General features: G+C 38.8%; 1 protein-coding gene and 1 long non-coding RNA gene across 7 annotated transcripts in view; one reads left to right on the forward strand and one right to left on the reverse strand.

Annotated features, from left to right (window-relative positions):
* GRM5 (glutamate metabotropic receptor 5) overlaps positions 1–25,816 on the reverse strand; it is a 523,779-nt gene that overhangs the window by 70,021 nt on the left and 427,942 nt on the right. For all 6 annotated transcript variants that reach the window (XM_021102328.1, XM_021102327.1, XM_021102332.1 and 3 more), the window contains exons 5-7: positions 20,251–20,497; positions 14,504–14,672; positions 10,382–10,508 (exon numbers count right to left, since the gene is read on the reverse strand). In XM_021102328.1, the coding sequence (XP_020957987.1) occupies positions 10,382–10,508; positions 14,504–14,672; positions 20,251–20,497 (543 nt within the window). The remainder of the gene's footprint in view (positions 1–10,381; positions 10,509–14,503; positions 14,673–20,250; positions 20,498–25,816) is intronic.
* Positions 1–25,816, forward strand: part of LOC106504843 — a 200,713-nt gene that overhangs the window by 63,859 nt on the left and 111,038 nt on the right. The gene's annotated exons all lie outside the window — the stretch shown is intronic.

The following is a 25,816-nucleotide window of genomic DNA, read 5'->3' on the forward strand; positions in this document are numbered from 1 at the left end:
CTAAACAAGTGGGTCAAGGTAGACATTGGAGCAAGGATGTGAAGGAGGCGAGGATAATAGTAGCATGGGTATCTGGGATGGAGCATTCCAGGCAGAGAGAACAGCTAGGCAGTGCCCCTATGTAAGAGCCTTCCAGATGTTCTAACAGAAGAATAGAAGGACCAATGTGTTGAGGGATAGAGGGAGGCGAAGTAAAGGGGAAAGCAGTCCAGTACATAACAAAGGGCCGTGTAGAATATGAATTTGACTTTGAGAAGAAACTATTGTAGGTTCTTAAAACAATGGCATAACATGGTCTGGCTTAGCTTTTTTTTTTTTAATTTTAAAGTTTTTTAAATTTTTTATGGCCCTGCTCATGGTATAACATGGTCTGGCTTAACTTTTTTTTTTAATTTTAAATTTAAAAAAAATTTTTATGGCCCTACTTGTGGCATATGGGACTGAATCCTAGTCTAGTTGCCGCTGTGACCTACTCCACAGCTACAGCAACACCAGATCCTTTAACCCACTGTGCCAGGCTGGGATCAAACCCTCACTTCCATAGCAACCTGAGCTGCTGTGGTCAGATTCCTAACTCACTGCACCACGGCAGGAACTCCTGGTGTAACTTTTTAAGACATCTCTGGGAGTTGCTGTTGTGGCTCGGCAGTAATGAACCTCACTAGTATTCATGAGGTTGTGAGTTTGAGCCCTGACCTTGCTCAGTGGGTTAAGGATCTGGCTTCACCATGAGCTGTGGTGTAGGTCGCAGATGCGGCTCAGATCTGGCATGGCTGTGGCTGTGGCGGAGGGCAGCAGCTGCAGCTCTGATTCAGTCCCTAGCCTGGGAACTTCCATATGCTGCAGGTGTGGCCCTAAAAAAAGAAAATAAATAAATAAATAAAAGGTGTCTCTGCCTGGGCTATTGAGAAATGGCTGTAGGTAGGGGCAAGGCTAAACATAGGAAGACTAGTTAGGTTATTTCACTAGTCATGCATCCATTTATAATAAAATAGCAAAATAATCTGAAAAAATAGTGAATAGTGGGCACCCTAGTTGGACCTAGCACTCCAGAGCCTGAAAAAAAGATGATAGATGGCTTTTAGTATTGTTATAGCTCCTAACTATCTTTTTGGAGTTTCCAAATCACATTAACCTGTGTAATTCATTCATTTAGAATCAGAAAGCTGAGATAATCTATGTGATATTAAAAGAGATGTTTATAGTAAGTTAGTTCATCAAATGCAAATTCATTGCCGATTCTGTGCCCTTCACTGGGCTGGACACTCATTGACTTAAAATATCTGCCTTTCAAATGTGAACACATTCAACCGAAGTTGGAACTTTTTCAAAAATTTCTCATACGTTTTAAAATCAATCTCTCTATTTCTCATCATTATATTTTTTTAAGCTTACTACTAGAGTGATGATCATTAATATAATTGAACTATTAACAGGTACTAAACTATTTGTGTGCTATTTAATTTCTCCAACAGTTCTCTGAACTAGTTACTACTATTACCTCCATTTTATGTAAGAATAAGTTGAAGTTTAGAGAAGGAAATTTATTTTTATATAACGTCACACAGTGAGTCATTGCTGGAGTATGGATTTCAACACGGATATGTCTGACTTCAACCCTATTGATTTAAACCACTATGCTATTGGAAGATAATAAAGATGAATTGTTGCAGACATGTCTAGCACACAGCCAAAAATCTCAGCTATATTTTTTACACTGCATTTGCCATAAACTTCACCTTCCTTAGAAAGTGAGCCTTTAGGTAACAAAGGTAAAGAAAATCTAGAAAGTGCTTAGGAACCGGGAATTTTATTGTTAAACAAAGTCGTCATTTTCTCTTATAGCCAGTGACCATTATGATGTTTGGTCTTTAGAAAAGAATGATTTCTATAAAGTGGCCTTGATAGAAAAGCGAATGTGAAATAGTGATCCACTTGCCTGGAAATAGCCTTGTCATACTGGAAAAAATATTTTTGAATACACATTCCTTAGGGTTTTTTTTTTTTTCTTTCTCCTTGAAATGTCTTCTCCCTTTTTTCTGGTTAACTTCTCATTTTCACATGCATTGATTCCATTTCCTCCCAGAAGGTACCACTTCACTTCCAAGACTTGGTCAATTGTCTCTCCTCAGTGTTATCCGTGCTTACCCTCATGCTAGTACTTTCTTTTCTTCCTCTTTCACTCCTTCCCTTTGTTTGTCATTCATTCATTCATTCATTCATTCCTTCTCTTATTCCTCCTCTCTCTTTTATTCTTGGATTAGATAAACATTAAGTCAGTTTCTACTACATACCTGGCATACTTAATATATTGAAATTGCCTCTTTCTCTGTGTGTGTGTCTCCCCAGGCTATGGGATACTTGAGGGTAAGAACTGTGGCTCCATGACCAGTGTGTGCCCAGTGCTTATGTTTGTACCTGGTTGGAACCACTGGCTCATGAGTACTTCCGTCCTTTGTGCCACCACTGTACCTGGTGTATGGTTCAATTATTGTATGCACCGTACGTTACACCCTTAATGCAATTACTTAAGTCAGCCTTCTTTTACTGTGGACATTCAGTTTCATAGAAATGAAAGGTCAGACACCTTCCATTTATAGCTTATCACTAGAACCTAGCACAGTGTTGAAAACAGTGTAAAAACTCAATGAAAAAAAAAAACAGCTTTGCTGAATGAATGAATGATAGGATAACCAGCGTGTCTAGCATGTGTTCTTACTCAGATTATTGCCTAACCTAGAAACCAAAAAATTAGAGGTCACCGTTATGAAAACCTGTTCCTTTTTTAATATTAACAGGAATTATTTATTACGATTGTAATAATAAAAATAAACATATTTCCCATTAAAACACATACTCCTCTAAAGAATCGGAAACACATTTAATAAATGGCAAAGATTTTTACCCTTTCCTCATCCAAACTGAACTGTAATAAGCAAACAGGCAGTACATTTTACACACATCTGAAATGAAAAATGTCAGAGCAGCCTGGAGGTAATTAACATGTGACCAGCTTGAAAGCTAAAATTTGTCTCTTCCTATAATTTCCTGAAACTATGGGGCCCCAAAATGTGTTTGTAGAGAAAGGCAAGTGATTTAGTATAAAATGGTAGAATTTTATACCTGGGCTTGATTTTCTATCGGTCTTGTGATCTTGAGCAATTTATAGAGTTTTCATGGGTCTTAATCAATTCTGCTGTGAACTAATAATGTCTGCTTATAGGATTCAAAGGGTAATGCTTAAGATGATTTAAAAATATTGGTGATGAAAAGCAAGCCTCCCCATGTTTTTACTTATTTATTAAATGGTTTAAAGGCAGAAACGGTCTCAAGAAAAGTTGGACAAACTGAGGAACACAAATGAAGTAAGTATTTGTAAAAAGAGAGGAACTCAAATGCCAGGAGGTGTAAAGCTTGTCGGAGGTACTGCCTCCTCGGAGCTCATCCTTCACTCTCTCCCAGGTTCCCACCAACTGCCTTTTGTTTGGTTCTGTTCCCTTTTTTTTCCCTGAAGAGAAGATACAAAGGTTCCAACCTCCAAAGCAATTAGGTAACTTAGGGAACCAAAGGAACTTCCTAGGGAATGTTCCTGCTGACATTAAAATGTGGATTGGCCCTACCCTTCTTCCATTTATTTACCGCTTTGCACTTAAAATAAATAAAATACATTTCTTTATGAGTGCAAAGCAGGAAACTGTTCTGACTTTCCGTCATAAAGCTTCCCACAGAGTTACTTTTTGACAGCCACATTGTTTTTGGTTTCTCCTTTTACTTAGATTTGTTGGAAGGTTACCAGAGCTGGCAAACCCACCTGAAAGGGTTTCCATGGCTTTCGCTTTGGACTGGGCAGCTAAAGATCTGCTGTTTGTAACCCATCCTGAATTCTTTGAGAGAAAACACATTCAAGATTCTTTCTAGGACAATTTTTGCATGTATCTGGTGGTGAATGGTGTGTAGTGAAAGAGTTGTCTTGGCAGAAGCCTGTAGGGAATTCTTTGAGTGCCCCGCCAAATTGTTGCCTCCCACTATTTTTTTCCTCCTTCCTCTTTCAAAACAGATCACATTTCAGTGGCATTCTTCTCTCGGGGACACAGTTACCTCCTCCTCCTGATTCTAATTCCTGATCTCTTCATTTCCCTTTATTCCCCCTACATCATCGTAGTCCAGGCCACCAACAGATTGACATTGTGACTTGCAGAACTTTCTTACTCTGGTGTTCTTTCATCTGTCTTTTAAAATCCTCAGTTCAGCCTTTATTTTTACATTGTATCTTTTAGTGTTCAGTATTTAAATAGCTCAAATTGTATGAAGTGGTTTAAATTGTAAACATGTTAATCATTCAGGGACGAGTAGAACAGGCGTAAAAATCCAGATTTAACGACTATTGATATTTTGTCATATTTGTTTCAAAGTCCTCACACGATTTACAGGTATATTGGAAACCTTTCTTGTAAATCTTACCTGACTCCCTCCTGTCCCTCTCTCCAGATGAAAGCACTGTTGTCAATCAGTATCCTTTCTACTCCTGTTGTTACACAGTAGTCACACTTTTCATTGCGACTATGTGGATAATACTTATAAAGCAGCCCATTATGATTGCATTTCCTTTCTTATTCAATTTTGGATATTCATGGCGATGATAATTGTTTAAAACTATTCTCTCCACTAGAATGTAAATACCATAAAGGCAGAGAATTTTGTTTTGGTCAGAGGAATATTTTCAGCACTTAGCACATTGGCTGGGACAGGGGAAGTGCTAGTTGTGTATTAGTTGAATGAATGACTAGATGACTGACTGAATAAATGATGGATTTTAAGTTCCCTTAGAATAAATTTTAAAATATTTACCATGCCTTACAAAGCCCCGCAAGAGTTGGCCTTTGCTTGGCTCGCCTGTCCCTATACTCCCATTTCCTCCTCAGTTTCTGCCTTCTGTGTCCAAAACACTCTTCTCTTTCATTTGAATTTGGCCATCTTCCATCTTTACTTTAATTCTTGCATGTGCGCAGTTCGAGACAACTTTCAACCTCATCTGAGTAGCTTCCACTGATACAGGCTCCTCCACCATCCTGGTCTTCTCCGTTAGCACTCAACATCTTATTAATAGTTGTCGATATTTAGGATGATAATCACTTTGAGGCCGGGGTCCTGTTTGTACTATTCAGTGCTAACACGGATGCCTGAAGATTGTTAGACAAAGAATAACTACCTGTGGTCCCCAGTGAAAGTAATTTGAATTAGGATTATTGTTTATGTTCTGCCCTCTCTTCCATTTATAGTTTTTTTTTTTTCCTTTTCTTCCTGGTTTTTGAACCAGGTTCTCTTTATTTCTTGCTCTTCCTAATTCTGGGTCCCTGGATCCTGCCAATTTATGATGGTTATTAAAAATATGGCTAGCTTAAAATTTGAATGGCTTTATTGATATAATTTAATATTATATACATATATTATATACATATATGTGTGTGTGTGCAAAAGCCACCCACAATCTCACCATTCATAAACATCTTTTCTTAACAGTAGGTAACTTTCATGTCAGACATCTTTCTATGTATATATACCCAAGTGTATGGTGAATATATATATATATATATATATATAGACAATATAGACATTAATGTCAGTTGATTGCCCCTCCCAGTTGTTTTTCTAAACAATTAATTCAATTCTAAGAGCTCTTAACTTTGCTAATAATCTTAAAGAGTTTTGTTGGGATCAAATGAATTAACATTTGTAAGATGCTTCATATAGCTCCTGGCACGCAGGAAACACTATGTGTGTGTGTGTTAGTTGCCATTATCACAGTGAGGGCACTGACCCAGAGTGACCTAGGCTGTCATGTTATAGACTGAAGTGGGGAACTGTAAGCCAAGTGGGTGGAAGATTTAGAGTATCCTCTGAAGCCAGCCCCAAACATCTCTATGGCAGGCTTTGGAGGAACTGGAGCCATCAGAGTAGTCTTCTGGCTTAGCTGGCAGTGCCAAGTGCCAAGTTACTTTGAATGAGAGTCAATAAGATAGAGTTGCAAACAGCTATAGGCCCTTTGGAAAAGTGCTGTAGATCTTAACTAAAGGTTAGACTTCATATAATATCAGTGTGGCTACCTTTCTAGGGTTGGCATTTTTTGCCTCTTCTCCCCTCCCACTCTCTTCTCCCTACCCTCACATAAACCCACTCACATGTATGCATGTAGCCAGAGGAAAATTATTTCATCCTTGTGCTTGAAAAACTTCACTGTCCCCCCACTGTCTATAAAGTCTCAACTCCTTGGTGAAAAGCTCTCTTCAGAGGATGGCCCTAAAGAGTTATTTTCATCTTCATTTGCAACATTCCCCATCATTTACTGCAAATTGACACATATGTACTGAGTGCCTACTCCATGTTCAGCATTGTGTTAGATTCCAGGACTGCAGATATGATTGAGATATGGTTAGGTCCTTGAGAAACTAATGATTCAGGAGAGGAGACAGATAAGGATATAGGCCATTAAAATGATGTAAAGAGGGAAGCAGAATTAACCTTAGAAATACAAAATAGGGGACTTATTAGCTTAAGTACAACAAAGAATGTCTCATGGATAGGTGGTATCTAGGCAGAGTAAGGGAAGTGGGTAGGAATTATTCAGGGAGACAAAGAAGAGTAAGTGCACTCCAGGGCAGGGAAGGCAGCACAGGTATGGACATGGAGGAATAAAGCAGCGTCGTGTGTAGATGAGAATTATTGGCAGCCCTCGCTACTGGAATGTAAAATGAGAATGATAAAGTGGTGGTGATTGAAATTAGAAAGATCATAGAAGCAGGAGGGAGAGAGGGAATTTTGTATGCCATGTCAGAAAACTTGGACATATCCCATGGAAATATGAAAACACTGGTAAGTGCTGAGTAGTGTAATAAAAGGAGGAAATCTGTGTTTTGGATACATTGTCTAGTAACGAGATGCAAAACAGACTTCGAGGCATGTGGCATAAATTTGGGAGAGGGGAAATAAACTGGGAAATGACTGCAGTAGTCAAATGTGAGATGATAACTTGCTGAAGGGAAAAGAGTGCAACTAAATGGAGAGGAGAGGAGGGATAAGAGTATTAGCAGTGCACAGAGCCAGGCTTGATAGGTGGCTGGATATGGGCGGCCAGGTAGAGAAGCCTGGAGATGACGCACTTCTTTTCATCTGGAGAAACTAAGAGGATGGTGGTACCGTTCCTAGCCTCGGTGCTGCACACTCTTCCTAATATGACCTTCTTCCCTTAAAAAAAAGATGAGCTTAAAGATTATGCCTCAGGACTAAACCTTCTCAAATTTCTCCAGGGTTAGGTGTGGCCTTCTCCATTTTTCCATAACACTTTGCTCCTTCCTCACCTGCAGCACGTGGTCCACTGCATAGTTGCCTGTTGACATGCTTTTCTCCCACTAGTCTGTAAGTTTTTTTTTTAAACTTAGACTGCGTTTTGTATTTCCAGTTTCTATTACATTTTTCTGCCACACACTAAGGCCTTAATTTGTTAATTACTGCATACTTGAAAATCTCAAAGACATCTCAAGCTGATCTTGACTAAAAACCGGGGCTAAAAAACAGACATGATTCTTGGAGTTCCCATCGTGGCGCAGTGGTTAAAGAATCCGACTGGGAACCATGAGGTTGTGGGTTCGATGCCTGGCCTTGCTCAGTGGGTTAAGGATCCAGCGTTGATCTTTATCAAAGAATGCATGTATTTCTACAGTCCTCAAGGCAAAAAATTTGGCAGCCTTGCTTAATATTTGCTGCAGCCAATACAAATGTGTGTCCTGCAGATTCTACTGCAAAGTATGGCTCCACTCTTCCAATGCACTCGTTACTTCAAGACACCAAGAACTCTTGGTGCCTGTGGTGGCCACCTGCAGTAACCACCACACCTGTCTCCCTGCTTCCACTTTCCATCCCTATCCAAATTTTTCTCCCTCACAGCAAGCAGAATGATATATTAAAAATACTTATCCATTAATATTTTCTTCGTTCTACTACACCCTCTGCAGTGGTTTCTTATCACACTTAGTATTAAACACTCAAGTCTGAAACATGTTCTCTAAGACTATCTATGATCTAGCCCGTGCTACCTTTCTGATCTCTTCTGACACTATTTTTCCATTTTCTTATCCATAAACAGACCTTCATATGAACTTTTACCTCAGCCAGAGGTGCCCTTCTCATCCCTTTTTGGGGATAGCTATTTCTGTATTTATCTTTTAAGTCCCAGCCAATTTTCATTTCTTCAGAGAGGTCTTTCATGACCACAAATTTAAATTATGTCTTCCCTAGTATTTTCATATTTTTTTACTCTTGTCCTTTTAACTTCATACTACTTAAAAGATTGTCCATGCATGTGTATGTGTGTGTGTATTTGTGTGTGTAATTTCCCTTCTCCAAAAGATGGCCTGTTATATAAGAATCATGTCTGTTTTTTTTTTTTTTTTTTTTTTTTTTTTTTTTTTTTTTTTTTGTCTTTTTGCCTTTACTTGAGCCGCTCCCACAGCATATGGACGTTTCCAGGCTAGGGGTCCAATCGGGCTGTAGCCGCATCTGTGACCCACACCACTGCTTACGGCAACGCTGGATCCTTAACCCACTGAGCAAGGCCAGGGATCGAACCCGCAACCTCATGGTTCCCAGTCGGATTCGTTAACCACTGCGCCACGATGGGAACTCCAAGAATCATGTCTGTTTTTTAGCCCCGGTTTTCCCAGTGCCTATTGTTACAGAGTAAATAGTAACAATACTTTTCCATTGAATAAATGAAAAAGCAGACCATGTTCATTGCGATAGTTTTACAAAACACAGGACAGAAAATTACATCTGTATATCTGCGTTCAAGGTGATGGAGATAGTTGAATCTGCGAGAGCTTTCCAACTTAATGATAATCCATGTTGAAATCAGAAATTAGAAAACAAGAAATAGTGTAAAGGTGAAGCTCATCAATACTGCTCTTCATTTCCCTCACAAGAGAGCCAATCAGATTCCTTTCTTTCTAACATTTTCACCGTGTGTGTGTGTGCGCGTGCGCACACACACACACACACATGTACACACAGTCACACGTGCTGTGGTTTCTCTGTTTGATTATATTTGTTGAAGACTCTGTGTTCAGCACTGAGCTGACGGGGGACACCAGGATGAATAAGAGTGTCAGAAGGCTTATCACCTAATGGTGAAAATAGGACTCAAATGCTATCACAGGGCACCTGGATGTTTTATTAAATCAGATTTTTAAGTAGTTTTATGAAAAAAAAGTCTTCGGCATAAATACCAGTCACTGAAAACAACGCCTTAATATGAGCTAGTCTCAACCCAGAATCACAGGATTTTTAGACCCAGTCTTTTGGAATAAGCTAATACGGCTACCATGAATAATCTCTAGTCCTGTGAGGGATGGAGACGAACACCAATGATAGAATCTTCTATCTAGCCTCTAGGAGTTTGTGCTAAATCCATGTTGATTGTAAGATACTGGATGACCTGACGTACTGCACGGTGGCCCTCTGCCTGGAATGTCCTGTTCTATTTTCCTGCCTGTCCTTTTATTATAGTATAATCACATTTTTACTTTTTGCCTCCTTCATTAACTTCTTGAAGATAGAGGGCATATCTTTATTTCTATATCTTTATTTTAGTGGTAGGCAAATAGGCATATGATATGCATTTAATGTTTACTGGAAAATTGGAAGGAAAGGTAGAAGATATTCTGTGTCATATTGTAAAGATTCAAAGTAGCTATGAAATAGCATCTTGCGAATACAATGACATAATTAATTACTCAACATTTTTGGAGGGAAAAACTCCTAAACCAAAAAGTCACAGAAACAAAAAAAAAAGACAAAACCCCCAAAACCAAGCAGAGATGAGCCTTGCCTCCTATTGACATCATTTAAAAACTCATTATTTGAAGGTTTCTGGTTTATGTTAAGACAAAGCACTAAGAGAAATAGAGTTTTAGAGCAACTTCTACCTAATTCTGTGCTACCTTTTTGTTCTTGGGCATGTCATGACATATTTTAGGGTCTTCCTGGCTAGTCCTTCTTTCTCTCCACCTCAAGTCACAGTTAACTGAGGCCCTGCTCAGGAACTTCGGGGAATATCCTAAAGATGGGTTAAAAATGCCCAGTGGAAAGCCTAGGGATTCTGATCTAGTCTGGGGTTAAGCGTGGGAATATAGGCTGAGATCTAAAGATTTTCATGAATAGCCCAGATAGTTGCTGGGGAGACTTCTGCTGCTAAGGGAATTCTTTGTTGCATAAACAGTTCTACCAGGATGGGAAATGCTTGGAGATCTGACCCCTTCTCCCATATCTGTGCCTTTTTTGAGTTGATTTTGGGGGGATGCACCTTTGCTGCCATCGTGATGTCATGTACCTGTAAGGTCATCCGTGGGCCAGGACCCCAGCTGGCATGCCTTGCAGGTGTACTCATCAAAGACATACTCATTCTCTTTACACGGAGTGCAGGTCCAACAACAGCTGACTTCTCCCTTCCGGATCACCTGAGACAAATATTTAAAGGTTTGGTTATTTTTTCGCATAGAGAAAAATCCAGCAATCCTTTATTCAGATGTACTGCTTTACAAAGCGGAAAGGGCATTCACATAAATTATCTCAAATGGTTTTGGATAGGTAGTATAAATATGCATATTCTTATTTTGTAATTAAAGAAACAGGCTGAGTTTAAGCAACCAGTCCAGTATCCAAAAATTGGCTGGTGGCAAGGTCAAAAATGAAATTAACTGCAGGTCTCTGGATAATTAGCTTTAGATACCTGTGTTTAGTTAAGTGCCTGTGTTCATGCTCCTATGTAAATACACATATATTTCCATGTCTGTGTAAAAAACTGTATTTTCCCTAGAGTTTGTGCCTCTCTTTGCCTCAGATGAAGAACTTCTGTTCTCTAGATTTACCTTGGCTTTCTTCCACTAGTTAAATAATTGCTAGCAAAAAAAAAAAAAATACTTGTATATGTACTAAGGTTCAAAAATCCATTCATACTGTTAAAAAGTAATTAGGAATTTTGTTTTGAATTGAAGGGCAGAAGATGAAGTTTTTTTCTGGAGATCACCTCTTGGACTGTTTCTGTTAAAAATCTGGTTCAATAATTTAGCCCACTCCTTCCTATTCTAATAGTTTTTATTTGCTTGCGATGAAGGGGAATGAGGTCACTGAGACTATTTTATACCTTTTCATCTTTTTGATTTTTTTTTAAGGCAATGGACTATGATTGAAATAATCTAACAGTTGAAAGAGTCCCAGATGTTATTCTTTAGAAATGAACATCTCATTTTTTTCCCCACCACTGGTGCATGAATAGTCTCTGTGGAATAGAGACAGCATTCATTAAACATGCCTATAAATAATTAAAACTGATTAATAACCAGCAATAACCAGATGCAGCAGTGATTACACTTTATATTCTTTGTCTTCTATGCTGACTCTGTTAATGACCTTTGATAATAATGTCTAGATATCTATAGCCAAATACAGTTGTAAGCTGGTACCCCTTTCTTATGTTTTGTCCTGTCCCTTGTGCTTATCTCTTGACACTGCAACAACACAAGTAGAGAATGATGACAAAAGGGCCTGAAAATCTTTTCCTTAAAATAAGCAGATAAATGAGGCAGGATTGCTAATTAGACGTGCTTCATCTATCTAAAGTATTCTTCATAGTAATATTGACTCTTTACTGGTGATAGAGTACATGCCATATGGAGTCATTGGAACAGCTCTGCATAAAGTAGCTGGTTTTACTTTATTCATTTTTTAAGGGAAGAAAACTAGGGCTTAGAGAGTTCACATAACACGTGGGTAAATGAGGGATCAAAAAATGCCTTTTAGACTTTGAGGCCATGCTCCTAAATATTGAGCCTTATTGGTCTGTGTAGAGTTCATGATATTTTGAAAGATGTAGAAGAAATAATACTGGATTGAGAATCAAGAGGCACTGGGGTTCTAGTCTTCCTTATAGCCACTAAATAATTGTATAGCCTCGAGCAGTCTCTTAGCTGATCCTGTTTCTTCAAACCCAGAGTAATGCTTTTTAAATAATACCTGCCTTTATAGTTTCCTGAAGATTAAATAAAATATAACAACAATTTGTAAACTGTAGAACACTTTAAAAATATTAACTGTTTTCTTAGTAATATACATATAACTATCCAGATAGAGACATGAATTTCATTTTCAGGGTTATTTCAATCATACTTGGTAAAACTATCATTGGACAATTACTAGATTGTGTAACACAAGGAGGCACATTTCAAATGCTCAAGGATTCTTTCTTAGCAGTCTGGCAAATGAAAGCAGTTGCATTTTTTTTTTCTCTTAGAAATGTGCTTTCTATGATTCAATTCACAATCGCTTTGTAAATTTCAGTTTTTTTGTTTTTTAACCAAAATAACCTCATGCCCTTTTTGAAGATTAATTCCAATATTACAGTCTTCTTTTTTGAATCAATAGTGACAACTTACTTTTTCTGATCATTCAGAACTAGTTTTCTTTTTTTTCCATTTGTTATATATGTTCTGTTTCACACTCATTTTGAATACAAGAGGTGGTGACAGTTCTCTTTCAGACTAATTTCCATTCTTTTTGAACACCTTGGAAGCAGTGGTGCTTTCTTTATGAAGAACAGTAAGTAACATATTTGAACCTTTGCCAGACTGTCTTTTCATGGACACTAAGTTGACAAATCTGAACGATGCCATGAGGTGTTGATATCATTAATGAAGTTGTGCAGTGACCATCTTAAACCGTATTAAGAAAATGTAGTCAACTGTATGTTTAATGGAGCAAAAATAAGATCTGGTTAGGGAAATAGAATTTGGGACTAAAAAAGACTATATAAACATTATTACAAATTAATTAGTATTAAAAATATAATAGGGAGTCAAATTCTTCTATTGGGTAATTTATTCCCAGTAGAAGGGGGGCAGAAAAGTATATATGAAGAACTCTCTTGAAACATACATTCATCATTTTGAAGTTATAGGTTGAAAATGTATTGCTGTGAAGACAGCCTCCCATGTGGTAATTAATACAGGCTAATCTTTCTGCGTGAAGAAATGAAAATTATAAACAATTGGTATTCTAAATAAGTGAATCTAAAAAGAATTTCCCGTGAGCTGAATTGCAGAATGATTGGCCAAGATGCAGACTGTCACTGAATATTGAATCAGCAGCCTTTTTCTGCAAAGGACCAGGCAGTAAAAATTTTAGACTTTGTAGCCAGGGCTGATGGAGGCTACCTCTGTAATGTTTCTCTCAAATACCTGTCCTGCCCACTTTCCATCATCACTGTTTCTTCCGTAATTCAGAGCCCTCATCAGCACGGTCACAGTGTCCGTCTAACCCGTCTCTTCTTTCTTTATTCAAATTTCATAACTCTACTCATGAATCTTCACCTACTACATTTCAGCTTATGGCAACATCTTGGTCAGAATTATTCTGAGACTCCTGGTTAATGATGTCAGTCTCTATAGAATGACATACAGAACTCTCCAAAAATATGGCGTCAATCTATCATTTCAACTTTCTCTTTCACAGTAACCATTTAGAGCAATGTCTCCTAGATTTTTCACTGTTATTCCAGGATAGTCTTCAACCAACCACTTCTGTACCTTTCCTGTTATTATTCTCTCTACATAAATGAGCATTTCCCTACATCTCTCTCTGAAATCATATCCATTTTTTAATGGTCAAAAATCTGACATTTTATTCAGAAGCATTCTCTCCCTTTTTTTTTTGTATGAATTTATTTAGCTCTTTTTTTTTTTTTTCTTAATGAAGTCATCACATTTTACATGGTATTGCTTATCTGTGGCCATGGTATTTTTCCTCATCTAAACTATAAATCTTCTGACAGTAAATGTGTCTTACTTATTTTTGCCCACATTGATGTAAACTATTACATTAGTAGGATTTTGATAGATATTTAAGTTAATTAGAAATTGATGTGATTTCCAATTGTGAACTGTCTATTCCCAGGAAGCATGTCTTTAAAGGCTTAAATGAGTAGAAAGGGTGTAAGCATGACTCATTAGTTGGTTCAGCTACTCCAACTACTAATACTTTTGTGGGGTTTACTACATATCATAAGATATTAATGAGAAAATATTTTTAAAAAATTTTCTGGGTGTTCCCGTTGTGGTGCAGTGGAAATGAATCTGACCAGTATCCATTAGGATGCAGGTTCTATCCCTGGCCTTGCTCAGTGGGCTGGGGATCCGGCATTGCTGTGAGTGGTACAGGTGCAGATGTGGCTCAGATCCCGTGTTGCTGTGGCTGTGGAGTAGGCCAGCAGCTGTAGCTCCGATTCAATCCCTAGCCTGGGAACTTCCATATGCTACAGGTGCAGCCCTAAAAAAAATTTTCTGACATTAGAAGCTTTCAATGGAAAAGGCAAAACAGGTATCTAAACTTTTCAAAAATGGTAAATGATAATACTTTTGAATTTACAACAAAAATTAAAGAAACACAGACTCCATTTTACCTTTATCTGGCCTTTCTCACATGGTTCACTGCACACGGATCTGATAATGTGGCTTTTCTTGGACCATACTTCATCATCATCCATTTTTAATTCTCCATTGTCCCAGCTTCCAACATTGATATAATCAAAATAATCTTTTCCCATTTCCTTGAAATTCATTATTTCATACCTTAGGAACAAAATATAATAATTATTCATTTAAACATATATATATATATATATTAAGCTACAAAAAAGCAATAGATTCCAGTCCTCCAGAATTTACTTATTGTCATATTAGTGACACTGGAATTTTCCATGATAGTCCACTTAGAATAACGAAAACACTGTCTCTTTCACTTTCTCTTCAGAGACTTTTTTTTTTTTTTTACTTTCAAGCTTACGCCTGAAGTAGAAAATAATCCCATGTGAGAAGGTGATTTGACCTCAGCATGATGAAAGACAGTTTTGAAATAACTTCTAGAAGCTTAAACAGGTTCTACTGTTAGGCTGTTTGAAAAGAGAGCAAGATTTTCATCTCCACTCAAATAAAATTATAAATTTTCCTTTGCTAACCAAGTGAGAAATTTGGTTAATCTTAATTTTGTCTTCAGCTTTAGGGAATGTAGAGGCAATTTGGGTAGGACCTGAGTTTATCTTTCTTATTTTACCCTTTATCAATGGCTGAACTCACTGTATAAAAATACTTCAAGCATGATGTTTAAAATAATTCTGAAAATAGATAACTTCCAAAGAACCTCACGGAATGTCAAAATGCTGGAAGTTACGAGGACCTGGTGAGTTTTCAACCTTTATATCTATTATGATTATTTTGAGTATGGTGAGAGATATAAGAGGGAAAGTTAATGTAATTATTTACAAGATTTTATTTGTATTTCCAGAAAAGCATTTCTGCAATAATTTTCAAATCTGAGGATATTGGATGAGCAATACCATTACTGTCAGTTCCTGCAGACATACTCGTAGGTGTGTCTTAGGTCTGCACATTGTACACTATGCTTTTGCTTCCTAGGGCTTATCGATTGGTAGATGGTCTCTTATAACTGCCTCCTTCCACCTCCATGTTCACTGTATTTAGCTAACTGAAAATTGATGTGTATGGAAAACTTTCTAGCTTTTGGGTTCAAGTGACCAGATTACCACACGCAGACCAATGCTCAATACAGAAATGCTAAGAAAAATCTTAAATCTATCTGTTTGGACCTAAATTGTAAATTGATACCATCCTGTTTTCACTCCCAATCACGTGTCTTTGTCAAAATATTAATTATTAAGTTTGGTTAACTCTTCAGTGGTTTAAGGACTATCATGTAGTGTTTTATTTGCACTCAGTAACAATTTTAAGTAACTGTCTAATTCCACTTCTAAATCAAAAGTACCAATCTATAGGATATGGAACTGAGTCCTACATCTTTCTGCTCTGTCACAGTTATCCAGTGGCTACTAAGCAAGCATTGAGTTGAGCTATTAGAACATAGAGCACCGAGGTGAAAATAACTCATGTATTTTGGCTTTGGCTACTTCACATTGGCTACATGGCCTTCTAAGGCTTTAAAAGGTGAGACTGCCTGTGAGCAGATAACCTTTGGATGTTCCAGTCTGGGAGAAAAAACGAAATGTCAGTGTTAGGAATTTTTTTTCTTTGCTGCTACTGATTTGAAGAGACATCAAGAGGGTTTCATTGCTCACCCCCAAATGAGCCACCAACCCATTTCTACCAATTGTTAACTGTGATGAGGTCTAGTCTGTTAATTTTACAGCAAGTGAACTGAAGCATGGTGAGGTAGTGCACGATACCAGATTGGAGAGTGTGCAAATCTAAACTCAACCTTTAGACTTGAGGTCTTCTGTTCATTCTTTTCTATTAGACTGCTTCAGATATACTTGCTAGAGCTAAGAGATGAACTTCCACTGCCTAACCATTGCAGAAATCTGTTTTATATTGGAAAAAAGTAAAAAGTCAAGGGATCTGGTTTGTGAAAAATAAATATGATAACTCTGTAGAATAGAAATGTCGTATTTGACAGGGAAGTGATTTCAAGAAAAGTTAAACCTTCATTTTGGTTCAAAGTCATCAACTACTTTAAATTTATTAGAGACACTAAATCCTCCCTCTGGAATTAGCCTTTAAATTTCTGGTAATTATTTCTTGCCTAGCAGACAACCACAGAGATAGTATCACTCATGGTTGTAGCTGTGAAATGATAACATTTTTGTAAAAATCTTTGGTAGCAGTACATTAAACAAACAAACAAACAAAAAAAGAAATAGCTAAGAGTAATTCTCGATGAAAGAAGACCCATCCTCCCTTCTCTTGCCAGTTTATATGAATTCTTTTAGTTTTCAGAGATAGAATATAGATATTATTCTCATCAAAAGGGAGAGTAAGTGAGTGTTTGAAAAATACTCTTACTTATATTTTATTTGTTTATTTTTCTTTTTAGGGCTGAACCTGCAGCATATGGAAGTTCCCAGGCTAGGGGTCCATTCAGAGCCTATGCCATGGCCATAGCAACGCCAGATCTGAACCACGTCTGCAACCTACAGCACAGCTCATGGAAATGCTGGATCCTTAACCCACTGAGCGAGGCCAGGGATTGAACCACATCCGCATAGATGCTAGTCGGGTTCATAACCCACTGAGCCACAACAGGAACTCCTGATTTTATTTTAAGAGTTTGTAACTGTCATTTATTTTTCTAACTAAATTTTCTTGACTTCTAATGGTAATGTTTTCTGACATGATTATGTTTCTTTAGCCCAATTATGGTCAGTCCCTGGTAGCACCAAGGCCTCTTTAAACCTTAGTTCTCAATGGACTCTCTATGTATTGGGAATCAGAAAATTCTTGCTATAAAGGGATAGCCAGTAAATATTTTTGGCTTTGGGAAATGGTCTGTGTTGAAACTACTCAGCACTGTCAGTGTAGTGTGAAATAGTCATAGACAGTATCTAGATAAATGAATGTGACTGTGTTCCAATAAAACCTTATTTACAAAAACAGAAAGCATACCTGATTTGGCCTGTAGACCATAGTCTGCCAACTTGTGATCTATCCCCAATGTGGTAAACAGTAAAGGACCATTTCTCGTCTATAGATTTCTTGTCTATAATTCTGAAATCCTTAAAGCACTGAAAACTGTAAGTTTTGTCATAACTCACTTGGCAGCAAAACATGACTCCTGTGAACGTGTCCGTGACAGAACTTGATCTGCGTGGTCATGAGGACGATTTACAGTCTATTGTACTTTGTGTGAATATTCATATGTTTTGCTGCAGAAATATTAACGTGTGGATTAGGGAGCTGCTCTGCAGTAGGCTGAAGGCATTATATGACTGTATAGCCTTTTGTAAAGTCAAAATTTTAGAGTTCTATAACATCTTGGCACCAAGGATTTCATTAAAGAATTGTGGACTGATAGTAGTCAGTTAGATTTGAGGTTCAAAAACAGTGACGTATTGACGCTCTAACAATCCACAGATATGTGTGCAAGAGTAAGTTGCCCCCCCCTACTTCCTCTGTTTCAAATCTTCCTCTTGTAACTCTGGCATTTGGGGGGCGCTCCAAACCACCCCATTTTCTCTGGTTCACTGCCCAATTAGGAGTGTCCTGCTCTAGGTAAGCTGCAAGTTTACTCCAGAGAAGTAAAAACACAGTATCTACACATATGTTTCTTGGGGAATAGTGGCTTCTTGATTTTGATGCTGTAATTGGCAGGCTGTTGTACATGGGTAGGAGTTGAAGCTGAGGACATTGAATTAGAATCTTGACTATCATGTATTAGACTACCTTTGGGCAAGTCATTTAACCTTTGTATGCCTCAGTTTGTGAGCCTTCAGCTAGAAAAGAGAGATAATATTACTTACTTCATAGGATTAAAATGTAGAGGATTTAGCTAAGTGTTTGGCCTAGAACACAACACTCAATCAATATTAGTTATAATTATTTGTAACTCTAACTGGATTAATTGAAAAAAACAAAAGAGTTGCAAGCCACCTTTTCCTGAGTTTGACTCATGCCCTCAGAGGCCAGTTCTTAGCATTTATTAATGGGGGAGGATCCAGTCTTAGTAAAGCATGAAAAGTCTCTAAACAACTGTAAATTCCTAGAAATGATTTGTAAAATTTTATGTATACTGTCCTTGAGATAATACCAGTTTTATTAAGGTCTTAAAGAGATTTGTGTTTTAAAAATGGTTAGGAACCAGTGTCCTAAATGTACCCCATTCCAGCATATTTGGAGGATCGTGAATGAGATAGTGATGATCTGATCTAGTAGGGTTTCCCACTAGAACAGAGCGCTGAGCTGTCTGAGCCGTTTCTTCTCTAGCTGGTTTGTGGACCTGACTTGGTTACATGACAAGAAAACCTTTTGAACTGATGGAACTGCAGTCAGCAGAGTCTGTGAGCAAATCCCAAGGTGATGTCGGTGCTGTAGGGGTGCACACAGGACTAATGCATCCCTGGGTCTTGGCCTGACCCTAAGACCCAGCTCATTCATTGGCCCGCCCTAGGAAGGCTTACAACAAATGTAAAGTTCTCTTTGGCTCTGAGGCAATGCTTGTATTCCTGCCCCCACCGCCATGAATATGCTGAATAGCCAGAAAGTAGAAAACTGTATAGAAGAGTCTTATTTTGGCAAACAGCCGGCTTGGAGCAATGCTCTTCAGCTCTCTAGGATAGAGAAAATATTCAGCTTTCTTCTTGGCTGCATAACTTGGAACTAGCTGTCACTCAAACGTTGGGCTTGTGAGACAGTAACAGCTGCTTCAGGGACAAGCTCCAGCTCACATCAGGAGTATGGAGATGAGCTAGACCAAGGTGGCTGGTGCAATGAGTGGGCACATAGCATGTGAGTTGTGGAGGGACTCATGGGACCTTCTCTTGGCAGGATTGGCTGCAAACAGAGTATAAACATACCCTCTCCAAGCACAAGGAGCATAGGAGCTGCTGGAAAAATACCTGAGGTTTTACAGTGGGCACCAAAGGACCCTGTTCTAATGCCAGGCAGGCTGAAGACCCAGCACTGTTACAACTCAGAATAGCATTTCAATGACATTATCCCTCATGGATTAAAAGTCTCATGTGAAGAGTCACTTAAGAATTTAGAGTCTGAGATAGATGTGAATGCTGGTAAGTTCTAGGTACTTGATGACCTCCCTGGAGGCTGACCTATAATTATTGAGTGAGTAAGTTCATATTTCTCAGGCTCCTCCTTATAAATAATGAAAGGTAAAATGTCAGAGAAGAAAGCAACTTAGTCCTTAAGAAAGGAGAAAATGTTCTAGCTAAAGGATACTAAAATAAAATATGGCTTATAACTTAACTATAGGTACAACAAACAATATAACAGCACCTCAGCCCTGTTTCTGGATTACCAGGAATGGTTCTTGATTCAGAATAGTTCTAATACCCCAGAAGAGATCAGAATACACAGAGTAACGTGGCAGATGTGTACAGAGAAACCACTGGACTGGTAATGTTAATGACCTGTGATAATGTGAGGCTCCTGTTTCTAAGTTTATGCTTTGGAGATGTGATGATTCCAAGAGTACCTTTTGGACATCAGCATTAATACTTTTCCCTGGCCACAGGGAATGGGGCTTTTCTCTCTGTGTTTACTCACTTTATGATGTCAGAGCTAGCCGTACATGGCCAGGAAGCCTAGATAAGAGAGAAATAGGCTCCTCAGGATCAAGAGATGGCTTGACTAGGCTCTACTGGCTAGAGGAGAACTGTAATAATACCTTCCCGGAGAATCTCCATTCTCATCAAATAGGATCATGTCTCCAGAAACCCCAGTAAAATTGGTTTTCATCAGGGAGTCCAAAAGCTTCCGTCCGTCAATTGGCTTCATTGCATCACAGAGGCCCGCATAGCCTGGACAGAGGGACATCTGCATGTTGTGGAGCCCATAGGCCATGGAATAGATTGCGTTGATCACAAATCCCATTTTGGAGTCTTGAACATGATGTGTTCTCAGAGTCAGAGAACCTATTGGAAAACAAATCAGGGATCAGCCTTGAGATTTAATTCTGCCATAACTAAATCCATGAATTGTGACTCATTAGGGAATGCCCTGGAGCACTTTATCAGAGTTAGAACCAGAGATACAGGGGCCAATGTAGAATGCCTAACAGTTGCCTTCTATTTCCAGGCTTTTGCCCCCAAAGCCCCGAAGAAAGACCCGAATCCCCTCCAGTACCAAGATTCACTCCCTTTATTACCAAACTCGGGGGATGGATGCAGGATAGCACTCTATTTCTTTACCACAAAATTTATCTTAACAAATTAATCTCCCAAGTACGTAGCTGTGATAATATACCACCTTGGTTTGGAAATCTTCAACAGATCTTCAGTTTCCAAATTACTGTCTTCTTAGCTGAGCAAACTAGATTCCCTACCACCTTGCCTCAACTTACCTATTTCGATTTATCACCCACCACTTCCAACAAAGCATATGCATTCTATAAAGTGACCAATTTGGAAATGCTGAAATATAATATTTAAGCCCCATTCATTCACTTATTCATTCATTAAAGAAAGATTTATTTGTGTCTGAGTATACATAAGCTCTTGTGTATAGTGATCAAGGGAAAAATACAAAGATGAACTGAACATGGATTCTGCACTCAAGAAGAAGCTTGCTCAGAGTTCCCCTTGTGGCTCAGTGAGTTAAGAAACCAACTAGTATTCATGATGATGTGGGTTTGATCCCGGGCCTTGCTCAGTGGGTTAAGGATCTGGCATTGCCATGAGCTGTGGTGTAGGTCTCAGATGTGGCTTGGATCTGGTGTTGCTGTGGTTGTGGTGTAGGCTGGCAGCTGCAACTCTGATTCAAGCCCTCACCTGGAAACTTCCATATGCCACAAGTGTGGCCTTAAAAAAAAAAAAAAAAAAAGGAAGAAATTTTCTCAGTACTAGAGATAAATTGTGTAACTTCAGTGAAAGATAGAAGTAGACAAATTTGTAAGAGATGTGGAGTTAAAAATCTTTGGAGGCCCCAAGAGGGAGAGATCCCTTCCAATGAAGGGCTCTTAGTAACATTTCATTAAAGAACTAACATTTGGTATGAGTTATTGGTTAAACAAATGTGGAATGAGTGCCTGTTGCTTCTGGCTGCTCAGAACTTGATGAATGTTGAGGGGCATCATGTGGAATAAGATAAACATGATAATTGCTCTTGTTTACTTAGAGTCTAGAGGGCAGATGAGCAGGCTAAGTGCTAGGGCAGGACTGAACAGGGAGGGACAGTAGGCCCAGAAACTCACTGAAGCTGAGCATTTTGGCTGGGTATGGCTGGATGAAGAGTGCATGGAAGCTTGTTTGAAGGTTCACAGATGAGATAGAGCTGCTGTGTTTGGGGAGTTTTGAGCAGGTTGGAATGTTGGAAACATGGTGTAGGAGGTAGGAGAATGGGAAGAAGTGAAGTAGTAGAAGAAAAGAAGGCAAGATTACTTAAATGTAAACCAGTGGGAGATCACTGTCCTTTATCACAGAGGCACTGGGATCCTTTGTAGTGTGTAAAATTGGAGGGAACATGATCAGATTTCTATTTGGGAAATATCAGTCTGGCTCTACTAGAGAAAGATTTAAAGGGCCATAGGAGTGGAGTCATGAAGACTTATTAAGAGGTAATGCCACCAGCCCAATGACAGGTGAAAATGGCCTTGCTGAGGGTAGAGGCCATGGTTTTGGACAGAATTGTTTAGGAGGTAGAATGTCCTACCAGTCCTGGTGGTTAAGGAATGGAGAGAACAGAAACATATAGGAAGAGCATGGGTATAAGGTGAGAGTAACAGCTGAAGTAAAAGCAGGGTATGCCATTGAGGGAGAAGTGTTTTTTAAGAGAGATAAATAGGAACTCCCTAAAGATGGCGTGATTCTTTATGACTTTCAAACTGTAGAGGCATAGAGACTCCTAGAGAAACCGGCATGGTTCATCCTGACATAAATATAAGATGAAGAATCTTATTTCCATCGCAGGGCTTGGTACTGGCCCTAGGCTACTTTCCAACCAAATCTAACGATTTACTTTACCCAGACTCTATTCATACTTGCACGTTTCACCTCATACTACTGGAAACTCCATTCTTCTTGGTGCTAAGTCAGTAATGGAAGATTGTATCAAAGTTCCTCAAAAAAGTAAAAATAAAACTACTATTCATTCAGCAGTTTTACTTCTCAGTATTTGCCCAAAGAAAACAAAAATAGTAACTTGACAAGATATACTGCACCCCAATGTTCATTACAGCATTATTTATAATAGTTAAGATATTGAAGCAACCTAAATGTCCATCAGAAGATAAATGGATAAAGAAGGTGTGGTATATACCTTGTGTGTATATATATATATATACACATACACACAGTAGAATATTCCTCAGCCATGGGAATAATCAAAGAAATCATTTGCAACAGCATGGATGGATCTAAAGGGTATCATGCTAAGTGAAATAAGTTAGAAAGACAAGTGCCATACAAAGCTACTTACATGTGGAATCTAAAAACAAGTAAGCTAGAGTTCCCATTGTGGCTTAGTGGAAATGGATCTATTATCCAGAAGGATGCAGGTCTGATCCCTGGCCTCGCTCAGTGGGTTAAGGATCTGGCTTTGCTGTGAGCTGTGGTGTAGGTCACAGACGTGGCTCGGATCCCACGTTGCTGTGGCTGTGGTGTAGACCAGCAGCTACAGCTCTGATTCAACCCTAGCCTGGGAACCTCCATATGCCATGAGTGCGGTCCTGAAAAAAATACCAAAAATAAAAAAATAAAAACAAACACGCAAAAGAAAACAAAAACAGACTCATACATACAGGGAACAAATGGATGGTTACCAGAGGGGAGGGCTTTGGTGGGGGGGTTGGGCAACATAGGTGCAGAGGATTCAGAGGTACAAACCTCCAGTTATAAAATGAATAAGCCTTGAGGATACAATGCACAGCATAAGGGATATGGCCAGTAATATTGTAATAACTCTGCATGGGGCTGGATGATGGAGACCATTTCCTGATGTATGTAAACTATGTGGTACCCCTGAAACTAAGATAATGTTGTACAGCAACTATATTTTAATAGAAATAGATAACTAACTAAATCCTTTCTAGCTCCATTGACCTCCTCCCAGATTCTCAAGCATTCCAGGTGTGCATGTGGACCCTTGTACTTGCTGCCCCTGGACCCTTGTACTTGCTGCCCCTTCTACCTGGAATATTGGCCTCAGAGATATGCAGAGCCGTTCCCTTCCCAATTCAGGTCTTCGCTCAAGTGTCATCCACTCTGGGAGATCTTCTCTGACATCCTGTCTAACTCTCATCTCTATTCCACTCTCCCTGCTCGCTCCTCCCCAGCTACTCCCCATATCCTTTCCCACACTGTTATTTTCCTTACCATAATCTAGAACAGTTCCTAGCACAATATCTGGCACATAGTAGGTCCTCAATAAATATTTGTTGAGTGAATTAAAGAACTATCCCCTCCAACTTAAGACTATTCCTTCTGTTTTCTTTTCCTCCTAACACTAATCTTACCTGTTTTTATTTTTTAAATTTTTTTCCTTTTCTTTTTAGGGCCACACCTGCAGCACATGGAAATTCCCAGGCTAGGGGTGGAATTGGAGCTGCAGCTGATGACCTATGCCACAGTCATAGCAAGGTGGGATCCGAGCCCTGTCTGCAGCCTACACCACAGCTCACAGTAATGCTGGATCCTTAACCCAGTGAGTGTGGACAGGGATCAAACCCACATCCTCATGGATACTAGTCAGGTTCTTAACCCACTGAGCCATGATGGGAACTCCTGATCCTGTCCATTTTTAAAAGCTCCTAATCCTATCCATTCATGAAGCCCTCTGTGGTTTCAGATCCTAAAATTAATCTTGCTCTTCCAAACTCCCTATCACTTTCTCTATACAAGCACACCTTGTTTTATTGCTCTTTGCAGATATTATGTTTTTCACAAAAATGAAAGTCTGTTGTAAACCCTGTGTTGAGCAAGTCTATAGGCGCCATTTTCCCAACAGCATTTGCTCACTTTGTGTCTCTGTGTCACATCTGGTAATCCTCAGAACATTTCACTTTTTCATAATTTTTGTATTTGTTATGGTGAGGGTCATCAGTGACATCAGCTGCTATTCCTATGACTCACTGAAGGATCAGATGATGTTTACCATGTTTTAGCAATACTGAATTTTTAAATTAAGGTCTATACATCTTTTTTGTTTAGACAAAATGTTATTTTACACTTAGAGACTACAGTACAGTGTGAACATAATTTTACTGGAATAGTGCACTGGGAAACCTAAAAATTTGTGTGACTTGCTTTATTGCAGTATTTGTTTTATTGTGGTAGTTCTGGAGCAGAATTTGCAGTATCTCTGAGGTATGCCTGTATCTCTGTCAGGCACCCTGCATGCTGTATTATAGAAATGGAATATTTAGGGGAAGAAGAATTTGAAATTTCCAGTTCCCAGGTCAGTCCATCTCTACGTTCCTCCTTTTTACTCCCTAAATAGAGGCAGAGTTACCTCACTGATTCAATTTCCAGAAAATTCACTGGGCAGTGGTTGCTTTTGAGGCCGTACTTGACCTTGAGCCTAAGCCAGGTATTGCAACTCAGCCCCCCAAACCACTATCAGGGTTCAGCACTAGCAGCTTTTGTGGCTATGAAAATGTGGTAGTTTGAGTCTCGTTTTTCTGTTTTTCCTCTGATGAGTAGAAAAGAGAGATCTAGGTTTAAATTCCTGCTTTATGCCTTCCTAGCTCTGTACCATGAACAAGTCACTTAAATTCTCTAAAATTCAGTTGAACAATCTGTTAAGTGGTGACCTTTAACTTGCAAATGTGATGTGAAAATGAAATGTTATAGAAAAGCCATACATACATGCTGTGCACAGAGTCTGGTCCAAGGTAGAAGCTTCATGAATAGTTACTATACCAAAATGTAAATCATAGTAATCTTCAGCCAGTGGGTTTTGTGGTGAAGACTTTGGAAAATTGAAGCAAGCCAAAGATCTCCCCTGATGTACTGGCCAGGAGAGTTCCTGGCAGTCATCTTTCAGGCTCCTTCCTTGATTTTTCTTTATGCCTTGTGGACCTCAGACAGCAGTTGGCACAAAGGCCATTTGGAGCCCTATTCATTTGTAAATCACAGTGCTCAGGGCCTGGTTACTGTAGTGTTTGTTGAGTTGAATGGGTCAAGTATGAAAATTTGCATTTGTATGGCACTTTCAAAAATAATTTTTGCATACATCAGTCATGTGCATCAATACTGTATCCACAACTGTGGAGATAAAGGAGTGGAGGTGTAGACCTC

This window comes from Sus scrofa, chromosome 9 (assembly GCF_000003025.6).
Source record: "Sus scrofa isolate TJ Tabasco breed Duroc chromosome 9, Sscrofa11.1, whole genome shotgun sequence".
Classification (NCBI taxonomy): domain Eukaryota; kingdom Metazoa; phylum Chordata; class Mammalia; order Artiodactyla; family Suidae; genus Sus; species Sus scrofa.